Raw genomic sequence first — 26,497 nt, forward strand, 5'->3', positions numbered from 1 at the left:
AGTGCTGGGCAGTTGCCTAATCTAATAATATGGGTGTCACTAATAGGTTGTCAGCCAGACACACTGCGCCACCTATGTGTGACCAGCGCCCTATACAAGCCTTTTTGTGTGCAAGTTTAACCCCTTCACAACATGACGTATTTTTACTTCATATGCTGTGTCCCTAACTTTGATGTGGGATCCGGCGATGAGCCGACATTATTCCCTGCATGACAGCTGATTTATACTCATATTAAACTGTGCGCATGGGGCAAGGCGGTACTGTAGGAATATTATACTGTGTGCGGGAGGGATGATGGTTCTGGGGGAACATTATATTGTGTGTAGGGGTGGCTGAACTGTGTGTGAGCATAAAACTGTGTGTGGGGGAGAGTGGTACTATGGAAACATTATACTGTGTGTGGGGGGATGGCGGTACTATGGAAAGATTAGACTGTGTGTGGGGGGATGGCGGTACTGGGATAACATACTATGTGCGGGGGGGATGGGGGTAGGGGGGGGGAACGTTATACTGTGTGCGGGTGCATGATGGTACTGGGGGAACATTACACTGTGTGCAGGGGGATGGTGGTACTGTGGGAACATTATACTGTGTGTGGGGGGATGGCGGTACTGGGGGAACATTATACTGTGTGTGGGGGGATGGCGGTACTGGGGGAACATTATACTGTGTGTGGGGGATGGCGGTACTGGGAAACATTATACTGCGTGCAGGTTGATGGTACTGTGGGAACAATATACTGTGTGCGGGGGGATGGCGGTACTGTGGCAAAATTATACTATGTGCGGGCATGGCTTTACTGTGGAAATATACTGTGTGTGGGGGCCAAGAAAGTGGCGCTGTACTATGTGAGTAATACTTGTTTCCTTTTTCCTGTCTTTCATAATTGGCTCAAATGAATAGCAACAAAATAAAAGATATGATTCTTAGATAATGGCAACACAAAAATACGCTCAATTGTCTCAGTACTGAAGGGGTTACTGCCCCCTGTGCCCAGTAATGGGGAATCTCCAGCACCTACCTCCACCTGCAGAGCCACACTCCACATATATGGCTGCTCTGTGCGCACAGGACCTGGGATTGTGTCATGTGATCGATACAAGAAAGCTCAGAGACCGCTCCCTGCACTATGAGGCCACGTTCACACGTTGAATATTCGGCAAGTTTTTTACCTCAGTATTTGTAGGCCACAACCAGGAGTGGGGGATAAATACAGAAGTGGTGATGTGTTTCTATTACACTGTTCCTCTGACTGTCCCACTCCTGGTTTTGGCTTACAAATACTGAGGTAGAAAACTCCCCAAATACTCACTGTGTGCATGTGGCCTTATCTGTACAGGTACAAATACGCTGCGGCCAATATACAGCCATGTACACACGGTGCGTCAGCACACTGCGAATAATGAACACATGGCCGCCACTATTACTATACCCGTATAACACATGAGGGACTTGGGTAACATTTTTGGGGTGATAGAGCCGTCCGACCACCACAAGCTGTGCCCAATGTGGAAGGTCCCGGACCCCAGTGACTCACCTCTCTGTGCATACCAAGGCCTGATATTGGCAGGAGAAGAGATAGGAGCCATGTCTGACTGTGATTAACACCAGTCTGGGGTAAGCTGGGTGGGTAAAGGTGCACAGCCCCGGGGGGCCACACCCGCAGTGTATTAACACAAGAGATCCAAACAAGGACCCACAAACCTCTAGAGGTAAAGTGATATGTAGGTGCCCATACACACTGTGCTCAGTAACAGATAGAAACACAGAAAAACACTAAAAAAAAAAATGAAGAAAAGCCGTGTGTGAGGTGGATGGAGAGGAGCAATTTGTTTGTGAAGTGGATGGGGCAGAACCGTGTGTGTGCAAGGAGACCATGGAGGAGACATTCATGAACTGAGTGGAGCTGTGTGTGTACAAGATGGATGGGATGGAGCCATGTGTGGACCGGGTGGAGCATTGTTAGTGTGATGTGGATAAGGCAGAGTCATGTGTGTATGAGGTGATAAGATAGAGCCATGTATGAATGATTTGGATGGGGCAAAGCCAATTGTGTATGAGCTTGTAGGGCAGTGTGTGCGGGGTGGCACCATGTGAATACTGGGCAAGGTTTTATGTTTATTTTATCCTCTCTCTGACAAGAGACTTTCTTTGACTGGGACAAATTCCCTTTATTGATTTGAGTAAGTATAACCTGGAAAGGGGGGAGGAGAAGCAGCACTATCTATGTGTAGTAAATGTGATGAAAATTTATCAAAGGGTCACATCCTGTAAGATTTTTATGTATATTGTATGTATATTGGAGAAATTACTGTTCTTAGTTGGATATTTTAATTTTTCTAGACAAACAGTAAATTGTTATGATGTTCATCAATTGAGTTATATATACATGTATTTTTGTCCACTCTGAATGTTATTTACCCACCACATGAATACATAAGAGGATAACAATGATCGGATCCTCTTCTTGGGAAACTCCACTTATGTGAAATAGGAGCAGGTATAAGTAGGTTATATGGGGCATTATTTTGTAGATGCCTGATGAAGGCTTATCTAGCCGAAACGCGCTGTTTAATCTTGTGTAACTATTGTACTTTTTAAATAAAATACTTTAACACGGCCCACGTTGGTATATAAGACTCCATGATGATTATATTTCGCTATTCCTTGTATCTGGAGACCTCAAACAACCATCGGAAGCCCCTCTCTGGATCATCACTTACTCTCTTTATTGATGTGACGCAGAGATTTCTGGTCTCATAATAAAACCTTTTCTCTGCTAGTTCCATAGATTGTAAGTGTGGCGCCCCTGAGGCTCAGTCACCACAGAGGTACTGCACCTTCTGCTAAGGTGTAGTGCCCCTCCATCCAGGTAAGGTGGGAACGCCTTTCCAGACTCCAACACCCGCACCCCACACAACAGGGTAGTTCTGCACAACCACAAGCGGCTTTGTACTTAGAGAGTAGCAGAGCACCTTTGTGGTTCCCTGCTTGGAACACTGGACGTGCTGGGAGGTGGGTGGAGTTAAGAAACATAAAAGAGTGGGAAACTGTAGGATGACAGGTCAGTCTGATAGAAGGTCAGGCGGGTAGGAGCTCCCTTGGGCGGGAGTGAGGATCCCTGGAAGAAGGGATGGAGGAAGGAGTGCTGCAGCTGTCTCAGTGACCTGATCCAGCTGGCACGGGAAAGTAAAGCAGGTGGAAAGACGTAGAACTGAACCCTAAGCTTCCATAACAAAGAAAGATTAGTACGGAACAAAGGAGTAGAGAGAACAGAGAGGACGTGGGTTGGAAGAGGAACCCTGCCTATAGGTTCTCAGCGCAAGGCCAGGGCCCGGTCCCCGAGGTTGTATGGACACTTATGGTTCTGCAGCAGACACCGGTGGAGTAGTTGGCTGTAAATGCACTACTCCCATCTAAGACTTGGGGAACAACAGCAACTGGATAGAGAGCTGGGACTCAGGAGAATGGAGTCCCCGAAGCAGGCTACAGCTGTCTGCCGTACAAGTAGAGTTCTTGGGAACATCAGTCAGGAGGAATTCCAGTGTAAGGCCAGTTTCACATTTGCATTTAGGGCCGCAGCGTCGGCCTGCGCACGGCCACCGCTAATCCCCGCCCCTGCCACGCCTACGCCGGTAGCTCCGCCTCCGGCCGCATGACACTGCATGCGTCATGCGTCCCCTATCTTTATCACTGAGGATGCAGGCTGTGCACAGTATGCGTTTGGCGGTGCCTGCGTCCTTTTGACGGTGAGCCGAGCGCAACTAAATTGCAACAGGTTGCGTTTGGCTCTGGTCGGCGCACCGTCAAAAGGACGCAGGTGCCGCCAAAACGCATACTGCGCACGGCCTGTGTCCTCAGTGATAAAAATAGGAAAATCTGCAGATAAACCACTGGTATTTTGACCTGTGGATTTACCTGCGGATTTTCCCGAATCCAAGCGGACAAATCTGGGTCGCCCTCGCACACCCAGGGCAGCGGGGGTACTCGGTACCGGGCCGGTGTCAAGGCGGGAATGAGTCACAGCAGCGGTGACCCGGTCCGTGGCCCTGGGCGCCCAATATCAATGGCGGTGATGTTAATGGTGTTAAAGTTTATTAGAATAGTTTGTGACGCCACCCGTGGTGTTTGGCAAGTAAGATATTGAGCCAACGCTGCATGCAGATAATAATAATAATAATAAATTTTATTTTTATAGCGCCGACATATTCCGCAGCACTTTACATTTCAGAGGGGATTTGTACAGACAATAGACATTACAGCATAACAATAATCACATACAGTAGATTACACGTACAGTAGATCTGCTGGGACTGATGGTGTGGTGCAGCCGAGATGGTATAGCTCCCCACAGGTGGAGCTGTAGTCCCAGGGCAGTGTAGGTGCAGTGGATGAGGAGAGCGCAGAATGGTATGGATGCTGGTACCCTGGTGTAGTGGTGCAGGAATAACTGGAGGACACCAGGGCATGCGGTTCCAAAGCTTTACTCACTGTTTGCAGTTCACTCAACTGCCTGCCTCCGTACTGTGTTCTCCAGGTCAGGGCTCCAGCCAACCTCCAGGCAGGATAGGATTCTCCCTTCCACACTCCGCCAACATGTACCTTACTGAACGACTCCTCCAATGCGCCTTTAGGTGCGAAGCATTCCAGTACTTAGTTACCCTGGAATGCCTCACTCTAGGTGTTCCTAGTCTTTACTTGTATGACAGACAGCTGTAGCCTGCTTCGGGACTCCACTCTGCATCCCGGCTCTCTATTCAGTTGCTGTTTTGTTCCAAGTCTATGATGGGAGCAAGGCGTTAGCGGCTCACTACTCCAGTGTCTGTTGCCGGACATAAAGATCCAATCAACCTCGGGGACCGGGCCCCGGCCTTTGCGCTCTCTGGACTGGAAGGGTTCTCTCTCTTTCTCAACCTGCTTCCCACCGTCCTTCTATTCTCCTTCGTTCCGATCTGTTCTCTCTCTCTTATGGAAGGTTAGGTTATCAATCTTATCAGTCTCTTTCTCTGGTCTTTCTCCTGCCAGCAGCCCAGATCACTGGGACCTGCTGCAGCACGTCCCTCAGACACCCATCTTCTCTCTTCTCTCTCCTCCAACCAACTAACTCACTACTTTCACTCTTCCCACTCTTTTGTATCATCTCTCTCCACCCGCCTCCCAGCACATCTCGTGTTACGAAGCAGGGTTCCACGAAGGGTGCTCTGCTAACCCCCAGCATGAAGCTGTTAGGTGGCGCCACTGAACTATCCTGTGTGTGGAATGCAGGTGTGGAGCGTGGTCAGGAGTTCCCACCTTACCTGGATGGTGGGGCACTACACCTTAGGAGAAGGTGCAGTATCTCTGTGGCGACTGAAGCCTCAGGGGCACCACATACCCCCCGTTAAACACAGCACGTCCTCGGGCTGTAAGACAACAAAAGTACAATACAGGAACACACAAAATTTTTTAAATGCTATTCAATATTACTTATCTAATCTTCCTAATGTAGGAGGCACATTTCTTAAACGTTCCAAACAGGTTAACTTCCTATCTTAGTATCAAAAATTTACTTAAGTGCAATTCTTAATTCAAAGTGCTATACTCAACACATTTTCTTTATTACATTTTCTATCAATTATTCTTTTTCTTTCTTTCTTCTACTGGATGCAAGACACTGACCATCTACTCTTGGCCTGTCACCTGTCACTTTCAATTCTGTATTCTTTATTCAATTCTCACATTCTATCTAAAAACTTTTCTAATTCTCTGTATAAAACATGCTATAAAAGACATTTACTTTTCATAAGACACAACATTATCAAATATGTTATCATAAAACATTCAAAATTCTTGTAAGGTGCTGAACACTGCTCCCAGCCGGGATTTCTTGCAGTGTCCCTTGAGGTAGACATCATTCTTCGAAAAGTGTCCATGCAAAAACATTATCTTCGCAAAGAGTCTCTTTCTATGTAAAACCAAGAAAGGGCACCTAAAGAGGTGCAACTATTTACAATAAAAGTTTTTGGATCAATCAGCGTCTATGATCTCCACAGTTCCATTTGTAGAAACGGGCAACAAAAGTGCTACTGGAAAAACATGATAGCAAAAAGGCACAACTGGTGCAACAAAAACCCTCCTGAGTAACGAGATTTAGTAAATGTAAATTTTCAATTGTGGTCCCCTCCTGGGGTTCTGGAAGCTGAACTGAAATTGTTCTCATCCTGATTCTCGTTCCTTGCTATGGGGTCTTGTCTGGTACGAGGTCTAGCTCCTAAGGCTTCTGCAGTGTGTTGGTGCTGATGAGCAACTGCCTGGGGATTTGGCCGTAAAGGGATCGGGAGATCACCATCCCAAAATGATCCAGACCCCCCTTTGGCCTGTAGATGTCGGATCGGTCATGCCGACTCCAACCGTACTCTCACCAGCATGGTCCTCCTCCTCCCCATCAACCCATTAGGAAGGCCGGGGTAAATACCTGGGAGTTCCCGACAGTGCGGTCTCTGCTCCGGGGCAGGTGGTGTGGCAGCGGATGCTGCCCGGTGAGACATCGGGGATAGCGGTGGAGCCAATAGCAGCGTCAGCAGCTCCGGTTCTGCGTGGGTGGCTGGCGGGACAGGCCCGAGCAGGGGCTCCTCTTCCTCTGCTTCAGCTCCCTGGGCTGTGTACAACTCCTCCGGTATCAGCGGCAAAGAAGGAACAGAGTACACTGCTGGTGGCATGGCAGCAGCTCCAAGCTCCGTGGGGTCTGCCAAGAAAAGATCCAGTGCAGCAGCGGCGGGTACCGGTGTCGCGGGTACCGCAGGTGTGGGCCCTTCCTGAGCGCGCTGCAGGTCTAATGTCCATAGCGCTTCTCGCCTCAGTCGCAGGCGGTGTGTCAGCTGGATAATCTCGTCCTCCAGCTGTTGGGGATTCATCCTTGAGATCGGGTCGGAGCCTTCAGCCATGGCGCCAGGGAGATTCAGTTCCCAGCGCTCCGCAGGCCTCCTTCCCTTGCTCTCCAAAATGGCGTTCTGGCGTTCTTCCTCTTGCTCCGCTCTTCTGCTCGCCACTGGCTTACTCTGCCCCTCCTTCCGGGGGCGGCGTCTTCTTCCCGCGCCTCCATACCAAGCCAGTATACGAACCCCTCGGGGGGTGGGCCATGCATCGGTCACATAGTAATTCAGGCAGGGATGGCCCAAGACTCTTCGCGGTCTTTTCTTAGGACCTCCCATCTCCCCACGCCCTTCTTCTCCACACCTGCAGCCATTTCTAATGTCCATTTTACAGTCTATTAAATTTGGTCTTCTGCACATTTTCAAAAGTTGTAAATCCAAGGCACACAGAACCCAATGGCATCGGGTCTCATCATCCTGTTCGTGACACCAAAATTGGGTCGCCCTCGCATACCCAGGGCAGTGGGGGTACTCGGTACCGGGCCGGTGTCAAGGCGGGAATGTGTCACAGCAGTGGTGGAAACTGAAAACCACAGTGCACATGGTGCGGAATTTTCCGCACGGATTTGCTGCGGTTTCAAAACCGCAGCATGTCAATTCTTTGTGAGGATTTTGCAGCGGTTTAGCACCTGATCCATGACAGGTGTCAAACCGCAGAAAATCTGCAGATAAACCACTGGTATTTTGACCTGTGGATTTACCTGCGGATTTTCCCAAATCCAAGCGGACAAATCTGGGTCGCCCTCGCACACCCAGGGCAGCGGGGGTACTCGGTACCGGGCCGGTGTCAAGGCGGGAATGAGTCACAGCAGCGGTGACCCGGTCCGTGGCCCTGGGCGCCCAATATCAATGGCGGTGATGTTAATGGTGTTAAAGTTTATTAGAATAGTTTGTGACGCCACCCGTGGTGTTTGGTAAGTAAGATATTCAGCCAACGCTGCATGCAGATCTGCTGGGACTGATGGTGTGGTGCAGATGGTATAGCTCCCCACAGGTGGAGCTGTAGTCCCAGGGCAGTGTAGGTGCAGTGGATGAGGAGAGGCGCAGAATGGTATGGATGCTGGTACCCTGGTGTAGTGGTGCGGGAATAACTGGAGGACACCAGGGCATGCGGTTCCAAAGCTTTACTTACTGTTTGCAGTTCACTCAACTGCCTGCCTCCGTACTGTGTTCTCCAGGTCAGGGCTCCAGCCAACCTCCAGGCAGGATAGGATTCTCCCTTCCACACTCCACCAACATGTACCTTACTGAACGACTCCTCCAATGCGCCTTTAGGTGCGAAGCACTCCAGTACTTAGTTACCCTGGAATACCTCTCTCTAGGTGTTCCTAGTCTTTACTTGTATGACAGACAGCTGTAGCCTGCTTCGGAGACTCCACTCTGCGTCCCGGCTCTCTATTCAGTTGCTGTTGTGTCCCAAGTCTATGATGGGAGCAAGGCGTTAGCGGCTCACTACTCCGGTGTCTGTTGCCGGACATAAAGATCCAATCAACCTCGGGGACCGGGCCCCGGCCTTTGCGCTCTCTGGACTGGAAGGGTTCTCTCTCTTTCTCAACCTGCTTCCCACCATCCTTCTATTCTCCTTCGTTCCGATCTGTTCTCTCTCTCTTATGGAAGGTTAGGTTATCAATCTTATCAGTCTCTTTCTCTGGTCTTTCTCCTGCCAGCAGCCCAGATCACTGGGACCTGCTGCAGCACGTCCCTCAGACACCCATCTTCTCTCTCCTCCAACCAACTAACTCACTACTTTCACTCTTCCCACTCTTTTGTATCATCTCTCTCCACCCGCCTCCCAGCACATCTCGTGTTTAACGAAGCAGGGTTCCATGAGGGGTGCTCTGCTAATCCCCAGCATGAAGCTGTTAGGTGGCCCCACTGAACTATCCTGTGTGTGGAATGCAGGTGTGGAGCGTGGTCAGGAGTTCCCACCTTACCTGGATGGTGGGGCACTACACCTTAGGAGAAGGTGCAGTATCTCTGTGGCGACTGAAGCCTCAGGGGCGCCACAAATCCGCAGCATATAAAACTACGTGTGCACATAGCCTAAGCATATCTGACCGTTGGGTGTCTAGCTGTATGGGGAAGTACATATTGCCTGCGTTTATGCCTTGAAGAACAAGTGGTATTGTAATGTGAACTGTGACTTGCCTAAGTAATGCCGATAATGTGTGTTCTTTGACTATAGGGACAGCAAGAGTTATTGATTGCTATTAGCCCACAGTGGGAAGGGGCTAAGCTCAAGGAACAAATGACAGTTCCTGTCAGGAAGGCCGAAAGATCTAAGGTCTAATATGAGCAGTGCTACATGATGTGGATGTTCATAATGAGAGAGGAGACATGGGATAGTGAGATCCTGAGCAGTGAAGCAAAACAGTGTGATTGATTAGACATGGGTCCTGGATAAGGACACCCATCAGTGCGGTCTAGGGTTTGTAACTCAGAAATGTAACGGGCCTAAATGGGACACAGCAGGTGAGATGAGAAGAGATAAGCACCGGCCATATTGACAAAGTTGCTTTCCTAATAGGAAAAGGATGCGGAACCATGGGTTGAGCATAGACTCTTACAATCTGGTCTGTAATACTGAACTGGGCTGTGGTGAAGTGAAGGGGAATGGTAGAAATAGAGAATAAATGAGCAAAGAAGAAGGAATTGAAACTGTGTGGAAAATGCTCTGTATTGTGAAGAAAACGTTAAACATGTTGCGTACCCGCTTTCTATGGTATATATTGCCTACCAAGGTCCTGTTCAGTAAAATGTTTATTTTTGAATTATGATCTCCTTCATTGAACTGTCAAACATCTGGTCCTGGCAAATCATTATCATTTGTTACATGTGGCCGGCGCGAGCGTACACAGCACAAGACCACTCACCGAGCCAGGCCCCCTCTTTCATATAATGATCCGGGGTGCAAGAGACTAGTAACATGCCAATGTCTACTGCCCTGCACCACGTGTAAAATGAAAGAAGCTTGTTAATGTGTGTAGGAAGCGACTGCAGTTATTTATACCAAAGGGTGTAAAACCAAATATTAAGTTGAGGGTGCCAACAATTTTGTCCAGCCCATTTTGGGGGTTTTGTGTGAATTTATGTCCAAATTGCCTTTTTTTCCTCTGAATTTTTGTTGTTTGTTCCAATATACACAATAGGAGAATAACACGTGTATAACAAAACATGTCGTTGCAATAATTTTTTGGGGAAAACACTTCATTTTCTAGAACAACTGCAATGGTGCCAACACTTTTGATCACAGCTGCATGTTGAAATGTCTGATTTTCTGTGTACTGAATCTTTTTTAGTAGAATTGTTGCTATGTCCTAGACACTATATTAAAGTTACGTGATTTATTACATGCAGTTGATTTTGCCTTTGAGTTATGTTCTAACGTCAGGTACTAAAGTAATCATGGAACTACAGATTAATGTCCTGATAGGTGTCGCAAAACAATAACTTACAAGAATACTGGATCCTTGCAAATTTCCATATCTGTCCATTGTATTGGCTTTCTTTCTCGAACATTGTCAGATCACTTCTCATCGTGGTCCTAAGTTTCCCAGATATAAGGGTTATTATGATACTTAAACTTTGGAAACTGAACCTTATTTGGTTAAAGCCGATTGATAGTGGGGGAGCAATAGGGATTCCACTTTCTTAATGCTTTCGGATGCACGAGGGGACGGCCTAGATGCATGGAGTATCAGAAACAATAAAAGAAGATTTTAGGGGATCCCTTAAAGAGTATAAGTAAGACAAATGTGAGCCCTTAGATAATCGATTACACCAGACACTGAGGGAGGCTTAAGACAGATTTGTTTAAGACCCTTTAGAAAGAACCTAGGACAGTTTACACAGAGCACAAACCAAACACCGGATGGTCATGGTCGATAGACAGTAATTCTTCTTTAAACATTTTGAAGAGGAAAATGTGCCTAGTCTCCAACAAGGAGTTGTACATACTGTATTAGCTCAACTAATACTGTATATGATTCACCTTCCATACTGAAAATACACTGCTTAAAAAAATAAACACTAAAATACCACATCCTAGATATCTCTGAATGAAATATTCCGGTTGCAAATTTTTATTCATTGCATAGTGGAATGTGTTCAGAACAATGAAACATAACAATTTTCAATGTAAATCAAAATGAATATCCCATGGAGGTCTGGATTTGGAATGATACTCAAATTCAAAGTGGAAAATCAAATTACAGGCTGATCCAACTTCAGTGGAAATGCCTCATGAAAAGGAAAAAATGTGCCGTATTGTGTATGACCTCCCTACTGTACAATGCCTGGGCATGCTCCTGATGAGGCAGCGGATGGTATCCTGAGGGATCTCCTCCTAGCCCTGGACTAAAGCATCCGCCAACTCCTGGACAGTCTATGGTGCAATGTGACATTGTTGGATGGAGCGAGACATGATGTCCCACACGTCTGGGGAACGGGAGGGTCAGTCCATAGCTTCAATGCCTTCGTCTTGCAGAAACTGCTAACACACTCCAGCCACATGGGGTCTGAGGCTCTCATCTCTGTACCCAATGGCAGTCAGGCTACTTCTGGCGAGTACATGGAGGGCTGTGCGGCCTTCCAAAGAAATGCCACCCCACACCATTACTAACCTACTGCCAAACCGGTCATGCTTAAGGATGTTGCAGGTAGCAGATCGCTCTCCACATCATCTCCAGACTCTGTCACATGTGCTCAGTGTGAACCTGCTTTCATCTGTGAAGAGCACAGGGCACCAGTGGCGAATTTGCCAATCCTGGAGTTCTGTGGCAAATGCCAAGCATCCTGCATGGTGTTGGGCTATGAGCACAACCCCCATCTGTGGATATCGGCCTCTCAGGCCATCCTCATGGAATTTCTAACCATTTGTGCAGACACGTGCACATTTGTGGCCTGCTGGAGGTAATTTTGCAGGGCTCTGGCAGTGCTCCTCCTCTTCCTCCTTGCATAAAGGCTAAGGTAGCGGTCCTGCTGCTGGGTTGTTGCCCTCTTACGGCTCCCTCCACATCTCCTTGTGCACTGGCCTGTCTCCTGGTAGCGCCTCCAGCCTCTGGACACTACGATGACAAACACAGTAAACCTTCTTGACACAGCTCGCAGTGATATGCCATCCTGGATGAGATGCACTACCTGGGCTACTTGTGTGGGTTGTAGAGTACGTCTCATGCTACCATGAGTGTGAAAGCACAACTAACAGTCAAAAGTGACCAAAACATCAGCCAGAATGCATTGGTACTGAGATGTGGTCTGTCGTCCCCACCTGCAGAACCACTCCTTTTTTGAGGGTGTCTTGATAATTGCCAGTAGTTTCCATCTATCGTCTATTCCATTTGCACAACAGCATGTGAAATTTATTGTCAATCAGTGTTGCTTCCTAAGTGGACAGTTTGATTTCACAGAAGTTTGATTTACTTGGAGTTATACTCAGTTGTTTAAGTGTTCCCTTTATTTTTTTGAGCAATGTATACTCCTACACTATCGCAAACAATGAATGAGATCATGTCATTTCTCCATCAGGCCAATCTGGCAACACCACCTACGGAATCAAACGACTTTCCTAAAGCTTCTCTAATCTTGGAAACATTGTAACTATAGGATCTATGACCACTGAAAAGCCTCCTTGGGTGGATGGCCTTCCAAGGAAAATATACAAAAGAAATAAAGATTTTGTCACCCTTTAGTGGAAGTGTTTAATAAATATACGGTTAGGGGATCTTTGCCACCATCAGTGCAGTACACCATTGTTGTTGTCTTGCCAAAGCCTGGTAATGATGCCTTCTTACTAGATTCATACTGGCCTGTCTCTCTTTAGACAGTTTATGTCTAAATATTGGGAAAAGTACTGGATGTCTAAATATTGGGAAAAGTACTGGCCAATAGATTGGATATAGTATTATCCACTATCATACATCAGTAGAAAACCATATTTATGTCTGATAATTCCACCTCCATAAATATTAGACATCTCTTAAGCAATCAGTTAATTACAGAGGAGGAACCATATTCTCATTGGATGCAGCTGACAGTGTTGAGTGGCCCAACCTAGAGTTGTAAATATACCATAATCAGAAGGTTTGGTCTGAGACCCCAAGCTTTGTTTGTTAGGGTATGTAAAAGAAATGACACTACACACACGGTAAAACTGCGGAAGGACGTTTATTGTTTCTTACACATAAATTGATAACATTTAGATAGATTCAGATTAATCCTCTTACAAAACATGATTAACAAAGTCATTACTTCAGGACTGTATGAGAAAGGGATTTATTCTACAAGAAATGATAGAGCCAAGAATGAGAGATTCCAGGCCCCCGTTGCTGGATACTCCGGGCCTGGCCTCCAGCATATAAGACCGGGAAAGGGGTCATAGTCTCCGGAGCTTCTCTGCTCGGTATAATAAGACTCACTGATCTTATTCATATAAAGAGCGATTGAGAATAATAGAAACTGCCTGAACATGAGGACCTTGTCTGGTCTATATGTCCTTGTACAGAGAATTATGGAGATAGCGGTATACCTCTGTATAACATATGATGCTGCTGCAGCCCTAATATTTCAGTACAGGGGGTCTCTTTATAGATAATTGAATGCTAGCATTCCAGATCGGGAGAAATGGAGAAAGGAAAGGTATGGAGGGTGTTTTATTGAAATTTCTCTTTAAAATTTGAAATAAAAATATCTGATTAAAAGAAAAAAATATTCCCAGCATTTTGTTTTTTAAAATAGCCCAATAAGGATACCAAATAAGTATTTAAAATAAAAGGCTGCTTTATCTCTAGAAGAGGGGGATTGCCAATTCCGAATTCCTTTGTGTTTTTCATAGCTATAATTGCAGTAGCGGGCTTTTCAGTTGTTTTCCCCTGTACAAAGTACATTTTAATCAAGAGAACTTGGAGTAATAAAGTTCCACAATTGGATATGTTAAAAAAAAATATATTCCTGTGCTGAGATAATCGTATAAATGTGCCCCTGCTGTGTACTGTGTAATGGCTGTGTCTGACCATGGAGAAAAGGGTCTTAACAGATCACAGCTCATGGGCAGGTGAGGAAGTAAAAGAGAGTATACAGGCAGGACAGTGTGGCATCACAGATTCTGTGAGGTAAAACATTTCAACTCCAGTTAAAATATTTTACCTCACAGGAAGAATCAGCTGTGATCCCGTCCTGTCCTGTCTGCATCCACTTGTTTTTTCCCCCGCCCAGGACATGTGGTATGTTCAGAACATGTTCCTGTACGGTCAGACACAGCTATTACACAGTACACAGCACGGGGCACATTTCTAAGGTTCTCTCCGCACAGGAGCAATCTTTTAACACATCCAGTAGTGAAACTTCTTTTTATTCCAAGATTTATTGATTAGAATGTACTTTGTTAATGGGAAAAAAAACTTTATGGAAAAAGGGAGATTTAAAAAAAAAAAAAAAAACCATCCAATTTGTTACTGAATAATTGCAATAGTAAGATAATATCATCCTGGATATCTTATGTCATAATGAGGGAACAGGAAAAAGTAAATGGGAGAATGAAGTGGGATCAATTAAACAAAATCTTATACTATTTTTTGCTAAAATATAGCGTATAGAATTTTACAAATGTTCATCTAATGTTGGATCAAATTTGGCTAATAAAACGGGTCCCAAGTGTAGGATTAAGCATGCAACATCCATCATAAGTTATGATTATGCTGTATTGGGGTATACTCAGAATGGAACACTCTCACCTGGGTGAGTTCTCACATGTCTTACAAGACTTAATTTAGAGCTAAAACATTTCCCACATTCTGAGCATGAATATGGCTTCTCCCCTGTGTGAATTCTCATGTGTCTAACAAGAATTGATTTCTGGCTAAAATATTTCCCACAATCTGAGCATGAATATGGCTTCTCCCCTGTGTGAATTCTCTGGTGTACAACAAGATGCGATTTCTGGCTAAAACATTTCCCACATGCTGAACATGAATATGGCTTCTCCCCTGTGTGAATTCTCTGGTGTCTAACCAGATGGGATTTAAGCATAAAATATTTCTCACATTCTAAACATGAATATGGCTTCTCTCCTGAGTGAATTCTCTGGTGTATAACAAGATTTGTTTTCCTGCTAAAATATTTCCCACAATCTGAGCATGAATATGGCTTCTCCCCTGTGTGAATTCTCTGGTGCCCAGCAAGAATTGATTTATGGCTAAAATATTTCCCACAATCTGAGCATGAATATGGCTTCTCCACTGTGTGAGTTCTCTCATGTTTAACAAGAATTGATTTATGGCTAAAATATTTCCCACATTCTGAGCAGGAATATGGCTTCTCCCCTGTGTGAATTATTTCATGTGCAACAAGACGTGATTTATACTTAAAAACTTTCCCACATTCTGTGCATGAATATGGCTTCTTTATTGTGTGAGTGCTCTCCTGTCTAACAAAAGTTGATTTCGGTTTAAAATATTTCCCGTGTCCCGAGCAGGAATATGACTTTTCCCCTTTGTGAATTTTCTCGTGTACGGTAAGATGTGACTCAGATGCTAAACGTTTCTCAAATTCTGAACATGAATATGGTTTTTCCAGTGTGTGAGTTCTCATCTGTTTCACATGATTTGTTTTGCTGTTAAAATATTTCCGTGATGAATCAGAAGATGGGACCTGTTTTAAAGGATCAGATGATATATCTTCACTGCGAGAAGATGAAGGTCTATCTGAAAAACTATCTTTATCTTCTTTTGTATCTTTTGTGTTACAAAGGTCATCCGATTTAGATAAAGAAGATGTCAGATGTCTCTCTGATCTCCTGCTAGAGTCATCTGCTAAAAATGAAAACAAAATATTTTTGAATAAAACATTGTTATAATTTTACATTTGTACATGAAAGGTTGATAGCAATATCTCAATTCAAATTATTCAGTAAGACAATAGCAGATCACAATTAAACAGTAGACCTTAAGGGTCCTGTTACACATAGTGATGCTCCAGCGATCCCGACAACGATATGACCTGGTAAGGATAGCTGGTAGGTCACTAAATGGTCGCTAGTAAACTGTCAAACAAGCAGATCTACTCAACAATGCAGCAACGATACAGCGATCGTTGGGACCTTGTCACACAGCAGCTATTCTGACGACTCACACCTGCATCCCTGAGTTCTTAACCATATTAAGGATAAAAAACCCATTAGAATAACTAGAGCAATTCTGTAACATATACTAGTAAACAATAATATGTAATGAGTTTATACATGGATTAGTATGGAAAATCGCAAAAAACATGAACATTAGCACAAGAAAAACAAGCGATCAAAAAAAGTCCAAGAGACTAGATGTTTACAAAAGATATAAAATTAAATCTTTATTGTAGCATGATCAGGAGATAAGGAAAAGGGAATTGAGTCAGACATGACCATAGTAGCACAAAGGCGACCAAGTGGGGCATAAAAGGGGCAAATGGACAAAAAAGGGGAACACAGGTGACTTAGACATGATTATGATGGTAATATTGAATGTACATAACACCCATCCCCAATTTTAGATATTAGAACCAAACAGGATAAATGAATGTGAAAGTTAACGTTACAATGAAGTAAACCATGAAAAAATCTTTACCTGTTGGAATAGTATGTAGAGGTCCACCCGAGTATGACCCCCCCCAACGCACGTTTCGGCAAATGGCCTTTATCACGGGGAAAGTATTGTGAGCTCATCTGTTCATTCATCTTTTGTGTCTGAGGATCTCCCTCTTCTGGTGAAGGAAGGTAGTGAGGATGATTTGGATGAAAGAAACCAAACACCTGATCAGGTGGATCGTGACTGGGTAACGGGAACTACAGACTGGATATAAGGCAGCCGACGCCCTTCTGAGTCGCTGGTGATTTCTCTGCTGGATTCTTGGAGACCAGTCTGATTCCTGCTTCCCATAGATAAGTTTTTGCTCTGCTATTGAACTTATTAGTTTTGGTTTTGTTTACCTTGTTTTTTTGAGTTCAGCCATCCCCAGCCAGGGGCGTGCTGGATTCTTTTTCCTTGATCAGTGTTCTCTTTTGCTCTGCTTCCAGAATATTCTGAGTGCTGATATAGGGTTTGAAGTCTAGTAACTTCAGGGTCCTTGTTGCTTATCAGTTGTGTTGGTAGTATTTTTTGGCAGGGTTTTCTCGGATTGCAGACAGCAGCTTTTCTGTCATGTCCTTTTTAGTTAGCTTGGGCCCCATTGTTTGCTCAACCTATCTTTCTATCTGTGTTAGTGTTTTCATCTTGCTTCACCGTCATTATATGTTGGGGGCTGCCTATTGCTTTGGGGTCTGCTCTGGGGCAGTCAGTTTTTCTCTTTTCTCTCTTTAGACTTGTGTAGATCTCCGGCTGTGACGAGGTGTCTAGGATCACCGTAGGAACACTCCACGGCTACTGCTAGTTGTGTGATAGGATCAGGGGTCTGTAATCCGCTAGTTTCCAACCTGTCTGATTTTCTGGGCTGAGTTTGTGTTTTGTTTTTTTCCTCCTCGGTGACTCAATCATAACAGGAAAGGCCATTTGCCGAAACATGCGTTGCGGGGGGGGGGGAGGTCATACTCGGGTGGACCTCTACATACTATTCCAACAGGTAAAGATTTTTTCATGGTTTACTTCATTGTAACGTTAACTTTTACATTCATATATCCTGTTTTTTTCTAATATCTAATATCTGGCTTTTGATAAAGATCATACAGATCGAAACGCGTAAAGCCTGAAACCTGTCCCATGTGTATTGGCATGTCCTGGAGAGAATTTATTGTCATTTGACATCCTGTTTTACTGAACACAAATAAAGCAAGTTAAAGTGGTTTTTACGCAGCTGGAACTACAGATTTTCTTTACTCTTCACTTTTGAACAACACCATTGATTTTACCATGTCGTGTACTACAAAACGGGAAAAAAATTCCAAGTGCGGTGAAATTGCAAAAAAAGTGCAATCCCACACTTGTTTTTTGCTTGGCTCTTTTGGTAGGTTGACTAAATGCTAAAAGTGACCAGCCATTATGGTTCTCCAGGTCATTACGAGTTCATAGACACCAAACATGTCTAGGTTCTTTTTTATCTAAGTGGTGAAAAAAAATTCCAAAGTTTGCTAAAAAAAAAAAAACAAAAAAAAACAACACCATTTTCCATGACCCGTAGCGTCTCCATTTTTCGTGATCTGGGGTCGGGTGAGGGCTTATTTTTTGCGTGCCGAGCTTACATTTTTAATGATACCACTTTTATGCAGACAAGTTCTTTTGATCGCCCGTTATTGTATTTTAATGCATTGTCACAGCGATCAAAAAAACGTAATTCTGGGGTTTTGACTTTTTTATCGCTACGCCGTTTGGCGATCGGGTTAATGCTTTTTTTTATTGATAGATCGGGCGATTCTGAACGCGGCGATACCTAATATGTGTATGTGGGATTTTTTTTACTGTTTTATTTTGATTGGGGCGAAAGGGGGGTGATTTGATCTTTTAGGTTTTTTTTTATTTTTTTTATTTTTAAACATTTTTTTTTTACTTTTGGCATGCTTCAATAGCCTCCATAGGAGGCTTGAAACATGCACAACTCGATCGGCTCTGCTACATATGGACGATGAGGAGATCGCCCATATGTAGCAGATTTACTCCTGTGCTTTCAGGGCCGACCACCGGGCGACGCTGAAAGCCATCAGCCTGGAACAACCATAGAGGTCTCTATGAGACCTCTGGTTGTCCAGGCAACATGACGCCGACCCACAATCACGTGACGGGGGTCGGCGATGAGCTTACTTTCGGCCCGGCGGCCGGAAGTGCTATGTAAATGCCCGCTGTCAGCTTTGACAACGGGATTTAACTAGTTAATAGGAGCGGGCGGACGGCGATTCCACTCGCGCCTATTGTGGGCACATGTCAGCTGTTCAAAATAGCTGACATGTCCCGGCTTTGATGCGGGCTCAGCGCCGTAGCCCTCATCAAAGCAGGGGAGATGTCTGATGACGGACTGTGTCCGTCATTGGACATTAAGGTGTTAAGGAGAACATCCAGAATAATATATCATTGGCCTCAGTGTTGTTCAACATTTTTATAAATCATATTTGCTAAGGGAACTGAATGTAAAATAATGAAATTTGAAGATGATGTAAAGCTAGGAGGGACAGCTAACACTAGAGAAGACAGAAATAGTATTCAGAAGGATCTACAGGGTGGGACATTTATATGGATACACCTAAATAAAATGGGAATTGGTTGGTGATATAAAATTCCTGTTTGTGGCACATTAGTATATGGGAGGTAGGAAACTTTTCAATATGGGTGGTGAGCTTGAGCAATGGACAGTAACTCATATAATGGTATTTAACAGGGAGCAATACAAAATTCTACAACTGGGTAAGAAAAGCAAAAATTATATGTTCAGAATGGAAGGAATATAACTAAGCAACAGTACATGTGAAAAAGACTTGGGTATACTAATAGAACACAGCGCACTTCTTATTATGGCAGCACACAACTGACAGCGCATGTTTTTCTGCACGTGGCGATCCTCACAGCTCCACATGTCTGAAGAAGGTCCATGATAGAGACCGAAACGTTATTGAATGTACATCATGTGGATTATTAAGCTGTGAAAAATAAAAAGGAACTTCTATTTTTTGCATTCGGGAGTGCCGGATTTTTTTCTTATACTAATAGAACACAGACTGCACATGAGTCAACAGTGATGCTTTAGGGGGTGGACTGACCTATGGACCTGTCTGAGATGGAAAGAACATGTAAAGGGTGATGTGCACTATGCTTTATTGTATGTATATGGGTAACAGCTGGGAATTAGTGCAGGATGACGTAGTACCAGGTTTTGGCCACAAGATGGAGACAGAGCAGTGAGAAAAGGGCTTAACAGCAGCTTAAGGCTAGGAAACCGCATAGTCATGGTAGGCAGAGTTACGGGACTGGTAAGGGGATTTCCAGCAAAAGGAGATATAAGGAAGGAGAGTCCCAGGGGCAGGGCGGAGAGACACCCACGCGGAAGAGAGAAGTGAGAATAGCACAGGAGAGGACAGAAAGAGGAGAGGCTCAGGAAGGACAGAGGAGAGCCAGAGACTGTTGCTTGGAGAGGGGGGTGGCCCTGTGAAGGCAACCACAGGAAAGAACGGCAGTGGCTGACGGAAGGTTTGGGTACCGAAGAGTGAGTAGGTGTACAGCAGGGTGACTTAGCCAGGGGGAAGCGCTGTGGCCATGGGTCTAACGGCAGCCACGGTGGGTCTTTGTCAATTGAAGCAGAAGGAAGGTAACAGGTACCCAGGCCAAGGAGCAGAAGCTGTTGTGTCTGCTGTGGATGTCAAGATAACACCCAATAAAGTTTAGACCTGATTGAACAGATTTCTGCATCTGCCTCCCATCTCTTCCGTGGCCGAAAGGGACCACCCCCCCAGTCGGCACACATACCTACAATGCAACAGCAAGAAAGGCAAAGACGGTTCTGGGATGTATTAAGAGAAGCATATATTCTACATCATGTGAAGTAATTATCCCTTTCTAATCCTCTTTGGTCAGACCACATCTGGAATACTGTGTCCAGTTTTGGGTACCATAATATAAAAAAACACATTAACCTTGTTACAGTGTTTCAGAGAAGAGCTACCAGGATGGTGAGTGGACTGCAAACTATGTCTTACAAGGAATGGTAAATAGATCTGTAAGTGTTTAGCTTGCAAAAAAGAAGGCTAAGAGAAGAATTAATAGCGGTCTATAAATATCTTAAGTGATGTCACTTTCTAGAGAGATCATCATCATTTTCATATTCACTCCACAAAACAGACAGTGCCAATGCTTTCTACAATGCCACTTTTGCATTAGCTATTGACTCAGTTGCCCTTCTCGTACATGGCAGAGTGTAGGGAATCAATTCACAACCCTGGCACAATAACCTCATTAAAAAGCTTTGGCAAGTGTCCAAGGTTGTGGAGTGGCATTGGAAGAAAACACAAGATGACTTCACCGCTTTCAAACAAGCTAGACTCCGAGATGAAATGGGATGAAACGGAAAAGGATAAGATACAGATTAGATATCAGAAAATTGTTTTGGACAGGGAGGGTGATCACTGAGTTGAACAGGCTGCCACGAGAGGTGGCGAATTCTCCTTCAATAGAAGTCTTCAAGCAGAAGCTGGACAGATATGTCTAAGATGTTTAGTGAATTCTGCATTGAGCAGGGATTTGGACACAACGCTGGAGGTCCTTCCATCTAACATTCTATGTTTCTATGAGCAGTCTATTTCCTACTTCACTTTTTTTTTTAAAAAAAACTGAAACATAAATGAACATTTTAATAAAAAGAGAGGAAGTTTTCATTTTTACATTCCGCTTAGTAAAGGGTTAATAAACTTTCTGAATGTGGTTTTGGATAGTATGAGGAGTGCAGTTTTATAAGATATAGGCCCCTCAAACAAACTTAGGGATTTTTTTTAGTTCCACCAAAAAAAGGTTTTGTAAATCTCTTGGAACATAGGAACACTTGCTGCTAAACAGTTTAAGCCTTGTAACTTCCTAAAAATTACAAAATGATGTTTGAGAAGTGATGCTGATGTAATAGGGGAAATGTTATTTATTAATTATTTGCTGTAGGATCTCTTTTAAGGTCATGCAAATTGAGAGTTTCAAAACATATCGATCTAGATCAGGGGTTTCAAAGACGTAGCCCGCAGACCGTATGAGGACCCTGAGGCTGCTTCATGTGGCCAGTAGGCACAGTAGATCCCTTGATGATCATGGCCTGGTCCAGGAGATGCCAACGGCAGCACTTTACTTCAATTGAATATGCATCATTGGACCCACATTCAATTGAAATGTATTGTTGTGCCGATACCGGCTCTCTGCACAGCAATGTCACTGCCAGCCCCTGGCCAATCAGCAACTGACAAAGGCATGCTGACGTGGCAGCGTATGACATCACAGCCATGTGCCAGCACACAGATGTCATCTGCTGGCCTCTGATTGGCCAGTGTCTGGCATTGGTATTGTCGTGCAGAGTGTCTGAGTGGCAATACATTTCCATTGAATGTGCATCCAAGGACGCACATTCAGCTGAAATGAAGAGCTGCCGTCAGCCACTCCTCAACCAGGTTGCGATCTTCAAGGGATCTACAGTGCTTGCGGGCCACATGTGCAGAAAAGACTCCAAGAGAACAGAGGTCACATGAGAAGAATCTTTCTTTTTGTTTGTCTTTTTAATATGTGTGTATGTGAAGAGCGGCACAATAGGGGATATAAAATATGGGAACATTACTACAATATGGGAATGTAGATGGGAACAAAACTACAATATGGGGGCATAAGTACAATATAGGGACCTGGAAGCTACCTTGAATCTCGAATACCCCATTGTCATGGATTTCACTCCAGAAAAAGGTCCAGCAAAACCCGAAGCAACAGGGCCAGTTTAGGATGGAGCAGGAAGTGATGGATCAGTGGCAGTATGGTGACTACTTGATTGTGATATACCCGGACTACAGCAATAATAAAGCATCCACAACCAGTGACTGAGAAGACTGTGACTTCTCTGCATTTACTGGTTCCTACTCACCTGGGTAGTCATACGTAGGAATCTCTTCTTTACACCCGTCATCACTCCTCACATATGTCTCTGTAATATTATTATGGGTAAGATCTTTTTCCTGAAACAAATGTTGTAAAAGTCACAGACAGATGGAGAAGTCACATCTATGATCGGCTCTAATCCTGCCATCTCCGACGTTGTCATTACACAAGTATAAAATATATAATACATGTAACACTGGTAGATAGAACAAAACTGAGCACAAGACCTTCACAACCGTTTACACATCATAGGGGAGATCTCATGACACTTTCTCTCCATCTACCTGATGATCCTGAGGAACATCGGGATTTTCTTGTTTACAGTCCTGTGGAAGAAGAGGACGGGGACATCTCTCTGGTGTTGTCCTATTATTGGAGAGACTGGAGGAAACACATACAGAGACTGAATTCACTCTTAACATACAGAATTATAGGCTGTTTGTATTTAGCCCTGTCTATTACCTGGAGATGTGGGGGGCTGGGGAACCTCCATCATGACGTCCTTGTACAAATCTTTGTGTCCTTCTAAATACTCCCACTCCTCCATGAAGTAATGTATGGTGACATCCTAAAGGAACTTGATACATACAATGATACTGTCTTCTCCAAGATCCCCTGATAGGGCTACTGATTAACAATAAGGGTAACAGGTTCGTCGGGACTCACCAGGAAATAAGAGACTGGCAGGGAACCTAACCAAATAAAACATATATTTTAGGCCACAGAAACAAGCAGTTTCTCCCTCGGAGTCGGCAGCTAATTGTTTCTCATCTTCCATAACGCTAATTCTCGTCTCATTTACCGGCACTGGAATCGGCATTAACAATACTGCAGGAGATATTCATTACACGTGACATGAGGAATAACTACTTCATGGTGAGGACATCTTCATCTTTTACTATGGTTCTGGATAATATATCTGGCCAGAGTCCGTCACTGACTACAACACCACCGGTCGCCTGTATGAATGTTTCCTGTGCTCCCCCGGATATAATCTTGTCGTGTCAGATCAGACAGATGTAGTCTGTGTTACATAGCCAACATCTCTTTAATTGCTAATTCTCATCTCATTTACCGACCCTGGAATTGGCATTAGCAATACTGCAGGAGATATTCATTACACGTGACATGAGAAATAACTACTTCATGATGAGGATGACATCTTCATCTCCTACTACGGCTCTAGAAACATATCCAGCCAAAGTCCATCACTGACTCCATCACCACATGCATGAATGTTTCCCGTGTTCCCTGGGCTGTAATCTTTTTTTGTGTCCGATCAGGCATATGACGTCTGTGTTACACAGCTGACATCTATGTGTAAGTGCAGCAACTGGAGCTAGCTCCGATCACTGCAATTTAATTGTTTAAATATTGTCATTGACTGTGTGCTGGTGAATATCTTCTAACTGCCATGTTCGCCCTCCTGTGAAGCTCAGTCACGGGCTTTTCTTTATGGGAGAAGCGTGATTTTTCTATCAATATATCCTATAATTGGAGACTTAGAAGGTAGGGGAGAGGCGGGATGATGGGAGCTGATCACACATGTTCTGCAATACAATAGTAATGCAGTATATAGTATAAGACCACAGGATCCAGTTCCCTAGGGCGGCCACAAAATAAAGTACAAAGTTGAGGAAAAGAACAGACATTATATACATAAAAAACCACTTCCCTTTCTCCGCTTCCAAAATGAAGAAAATGAAAATAAACAGATAATCATATTTGGTATCGAAAAAGTACGATTTATTAAAATACAAAATTAGTTAACCCATAAATGCCTGAATGAGAAAAAAATTGAAATGCAAGAGTTACAGAACCCCCCAGCACCCCGAATAGGAGATGCATGTATGATAGGTGCAATGTGAGATGCAATGTGAGATGCATACCCCTAATGCAGCAACTGACTGGCTGCGACCCCTGGGCAGAGGTAAATGAGATATCCCACTTCTGACCTCCCCCAACCTTTGTAAATCTCACGGCAAATGATCGGGGGTCGCCGGCCACCTGCGGCTATTGTAATGTGCGTCTGGCGTCTTAATTGGAGCCTGTTATCTACTGGCCCGACACATATTGATTGTCCTGTCCTCTGTATGTATATATATTCTGAGACCGGTGAGTAAAATATTGTCACACTGGAAATACGTGGAGAAGCAGTGATCTTTTATATGTTCCCATGTTACAAAGCCTTTCGAGCCAGCGTCCTTCATCCAGAAGTGAGGAAAAGCAGAGTGGACCTCCTGAAACACGGGGTGGTAATGTAAGAGGTAGAGTTGAGCGACTTTGGTCAGATCGGGTTTCGTGAAACCCGAATGAAACAAAATAAGTTTCAGATGAAACTCGTCCGACTAGAGCAAAACAAAGTCGGAGTTTCGTCCGAAACCCGACCCCAATGCAAGTCAATGGGAAATAAAAGTCGGACGAAACTCCGAGTATTTTTGCTCTAGTCGGACGAGTTTCATCTGAAACTTATTTTGTTTCATTCGGGTTTCACGAAACCCAATCCGACCAAAGTCGCTCAACTCTAGTAAGAGGTATTACAGCACAGAAGACCCCGTTACAGCAAGTATTACCATTTTTGATCACTGCATTATTTCAAACACTGGGAAAAACATTACATTCAAAATATCTAAGCCCTCACCCAATGTCCTGGATGGAAAATTACAAAAAAGTTGCTGGTCACAAGTTTTTATTCAAATATTTAGGTTATTCAAAACTCCTACAAGTTTTTCACAAAATAACATACAACGGCACAAGTGCAACTTTCTAAACAAAGTAATAAGGACCGATTTTACATTTTGAGGTGCTGGAATAGATTTTTATATGGAACTACATTCAGAACTAATACAAATATTTCCACAGAAAGCAAATTTCTGATAAAGTTTTGTAGATTGAAGAATTATTTTTAAAAAAAGTTATGGTTTTTGAACAGGATAAGGGAAAAAAAGGAAAACTCAAAAAATAGTGATGAGCAAGCATACTCGGTAATGCTCGGTACTCGCCTGAGCATCGCTGTACTCGCAGTACTCGGCGAGCGTCGAGCATTTCTGGGATTGTTAGGCGGGAGTTCAGGTCCCCGCCCTGCATGTTTGCCGCTCTTTAGAGCACCAATCAGCATACAGGGATTGTCTGCCATGCACTGTAATGCTGCAGCCATGTTGGTTGTGGCATTGCAGTGATTGGCTGGCCGTACAGCGTCATCAAGTCTATATCAGACCAGGCACCGCCCTGCTCGTCACAGTCAGCTCTGGAATCACCTGTGTAGGGAGAGTTGCTGCAGCAATAGGGACAGAATAAGTTGGGTATCAGTTAGGGTGGGTATACCATTGTTGAATCTATAAATCCAGGTAAACCAACAGTCCTTCTAAGGACTAATTACGGGGTATATAGATTGCAGTGCTAGATAGGCAGGGAGTGTATGTGGGTATACAGATATCACTGCTAGGCAGGCAGGCATTATATTTGGCATACTTCATTGCATATGTCAAGAAGGCCCATTCCATTACTGTCTGCTGCTGCCTATTACATATATTGAAGGTATATACATAGCCCCAGGTATCAGTGGCCAGGAATTTTTTTTTTGCATCTTAATCTTGATTATTTTATTCAAAATCAATCCACAGCACACTTTTTTTTCCTCCATTTTCTTGTTGACACTGCAGAATACGGCCAGATCCGTTTTATAGTACAGTGTGAAAATCCAGCTATTTTAAATGGGTTTGCCCATCCCAGCCATCACATCAATGTGCGCAGAAAATTCTGCCATTTTTGTGGTACTGTAAAAAATGTTTGGAGTGTCTTATACAATTTCTTGACACCATTTTGCTGCCAAAAAATATTTGGCTACAGGGCAGATATTATCCACGGGGTTTTGTCCGCCACACAGATCGTATATCATTGTGGTCAAAATTGTGCCATTTCAGGCCTCCATAGAATTGTTTTTGTTGTGCCTAAACCTACTGATTGCCAGTAAACTGTGTCAAAAAAAAAAAAATACAGGCCAGATATTTGAAAGTGTG

General features: G+C 44.1%; 1 protein-coding gene across 1 annotated transcript in view; it reads right to left on the bottom strand.

Moving 5' to 3' along the window:
- Positions 1-13,058: 13,058 nt before the first annotated feature.
- The window catches only part of LOC141052987 (uncharacterized), a 43,289-nt gene continuing 29,850 nt past the window's right edge, over positions 13,059-26,497 (bottom strand). Inside the window, exons 2-5 of the mRNA XM_073550312.1 lie at positions 22,941-23,139; positions 22,763-22,859; positions 22,465-22,555; positions 13,059-15,719 (exon numbers count right to left, since the gene is read on the bottom strand). Of these exons, the coding sequence (XP_073406413.1) occupies positions 14,623-15,719; positions 22,465-22,555; positions 22,763-22,859; positions 22,941-23,139 (1,484 nt within the window). The 3' untranslated portion in view covers positions 13,059-14,622. The remainder of the gene's footprint in view (positions 15,720-22,464; positions 22,556-22,762; positions 22,860-22,940; positions 23,140-26,497) is intronic.

Source organism: Dendrobates tinctorius, unplaced genomic scaffold (assembly GCF_039654945.1).
Source record: "Dendrobates tinctorius isolate UK_male_01 unplaced genomic scaffold, ASM3965494v1 ptg000164l, whole genome shotgun sequence".
NCBI lineage: Eukaryota > Metazoa > Chordata > Amphibia > Anura > Dendrobatidae > Dendrobates > Dendrobates tinctorius.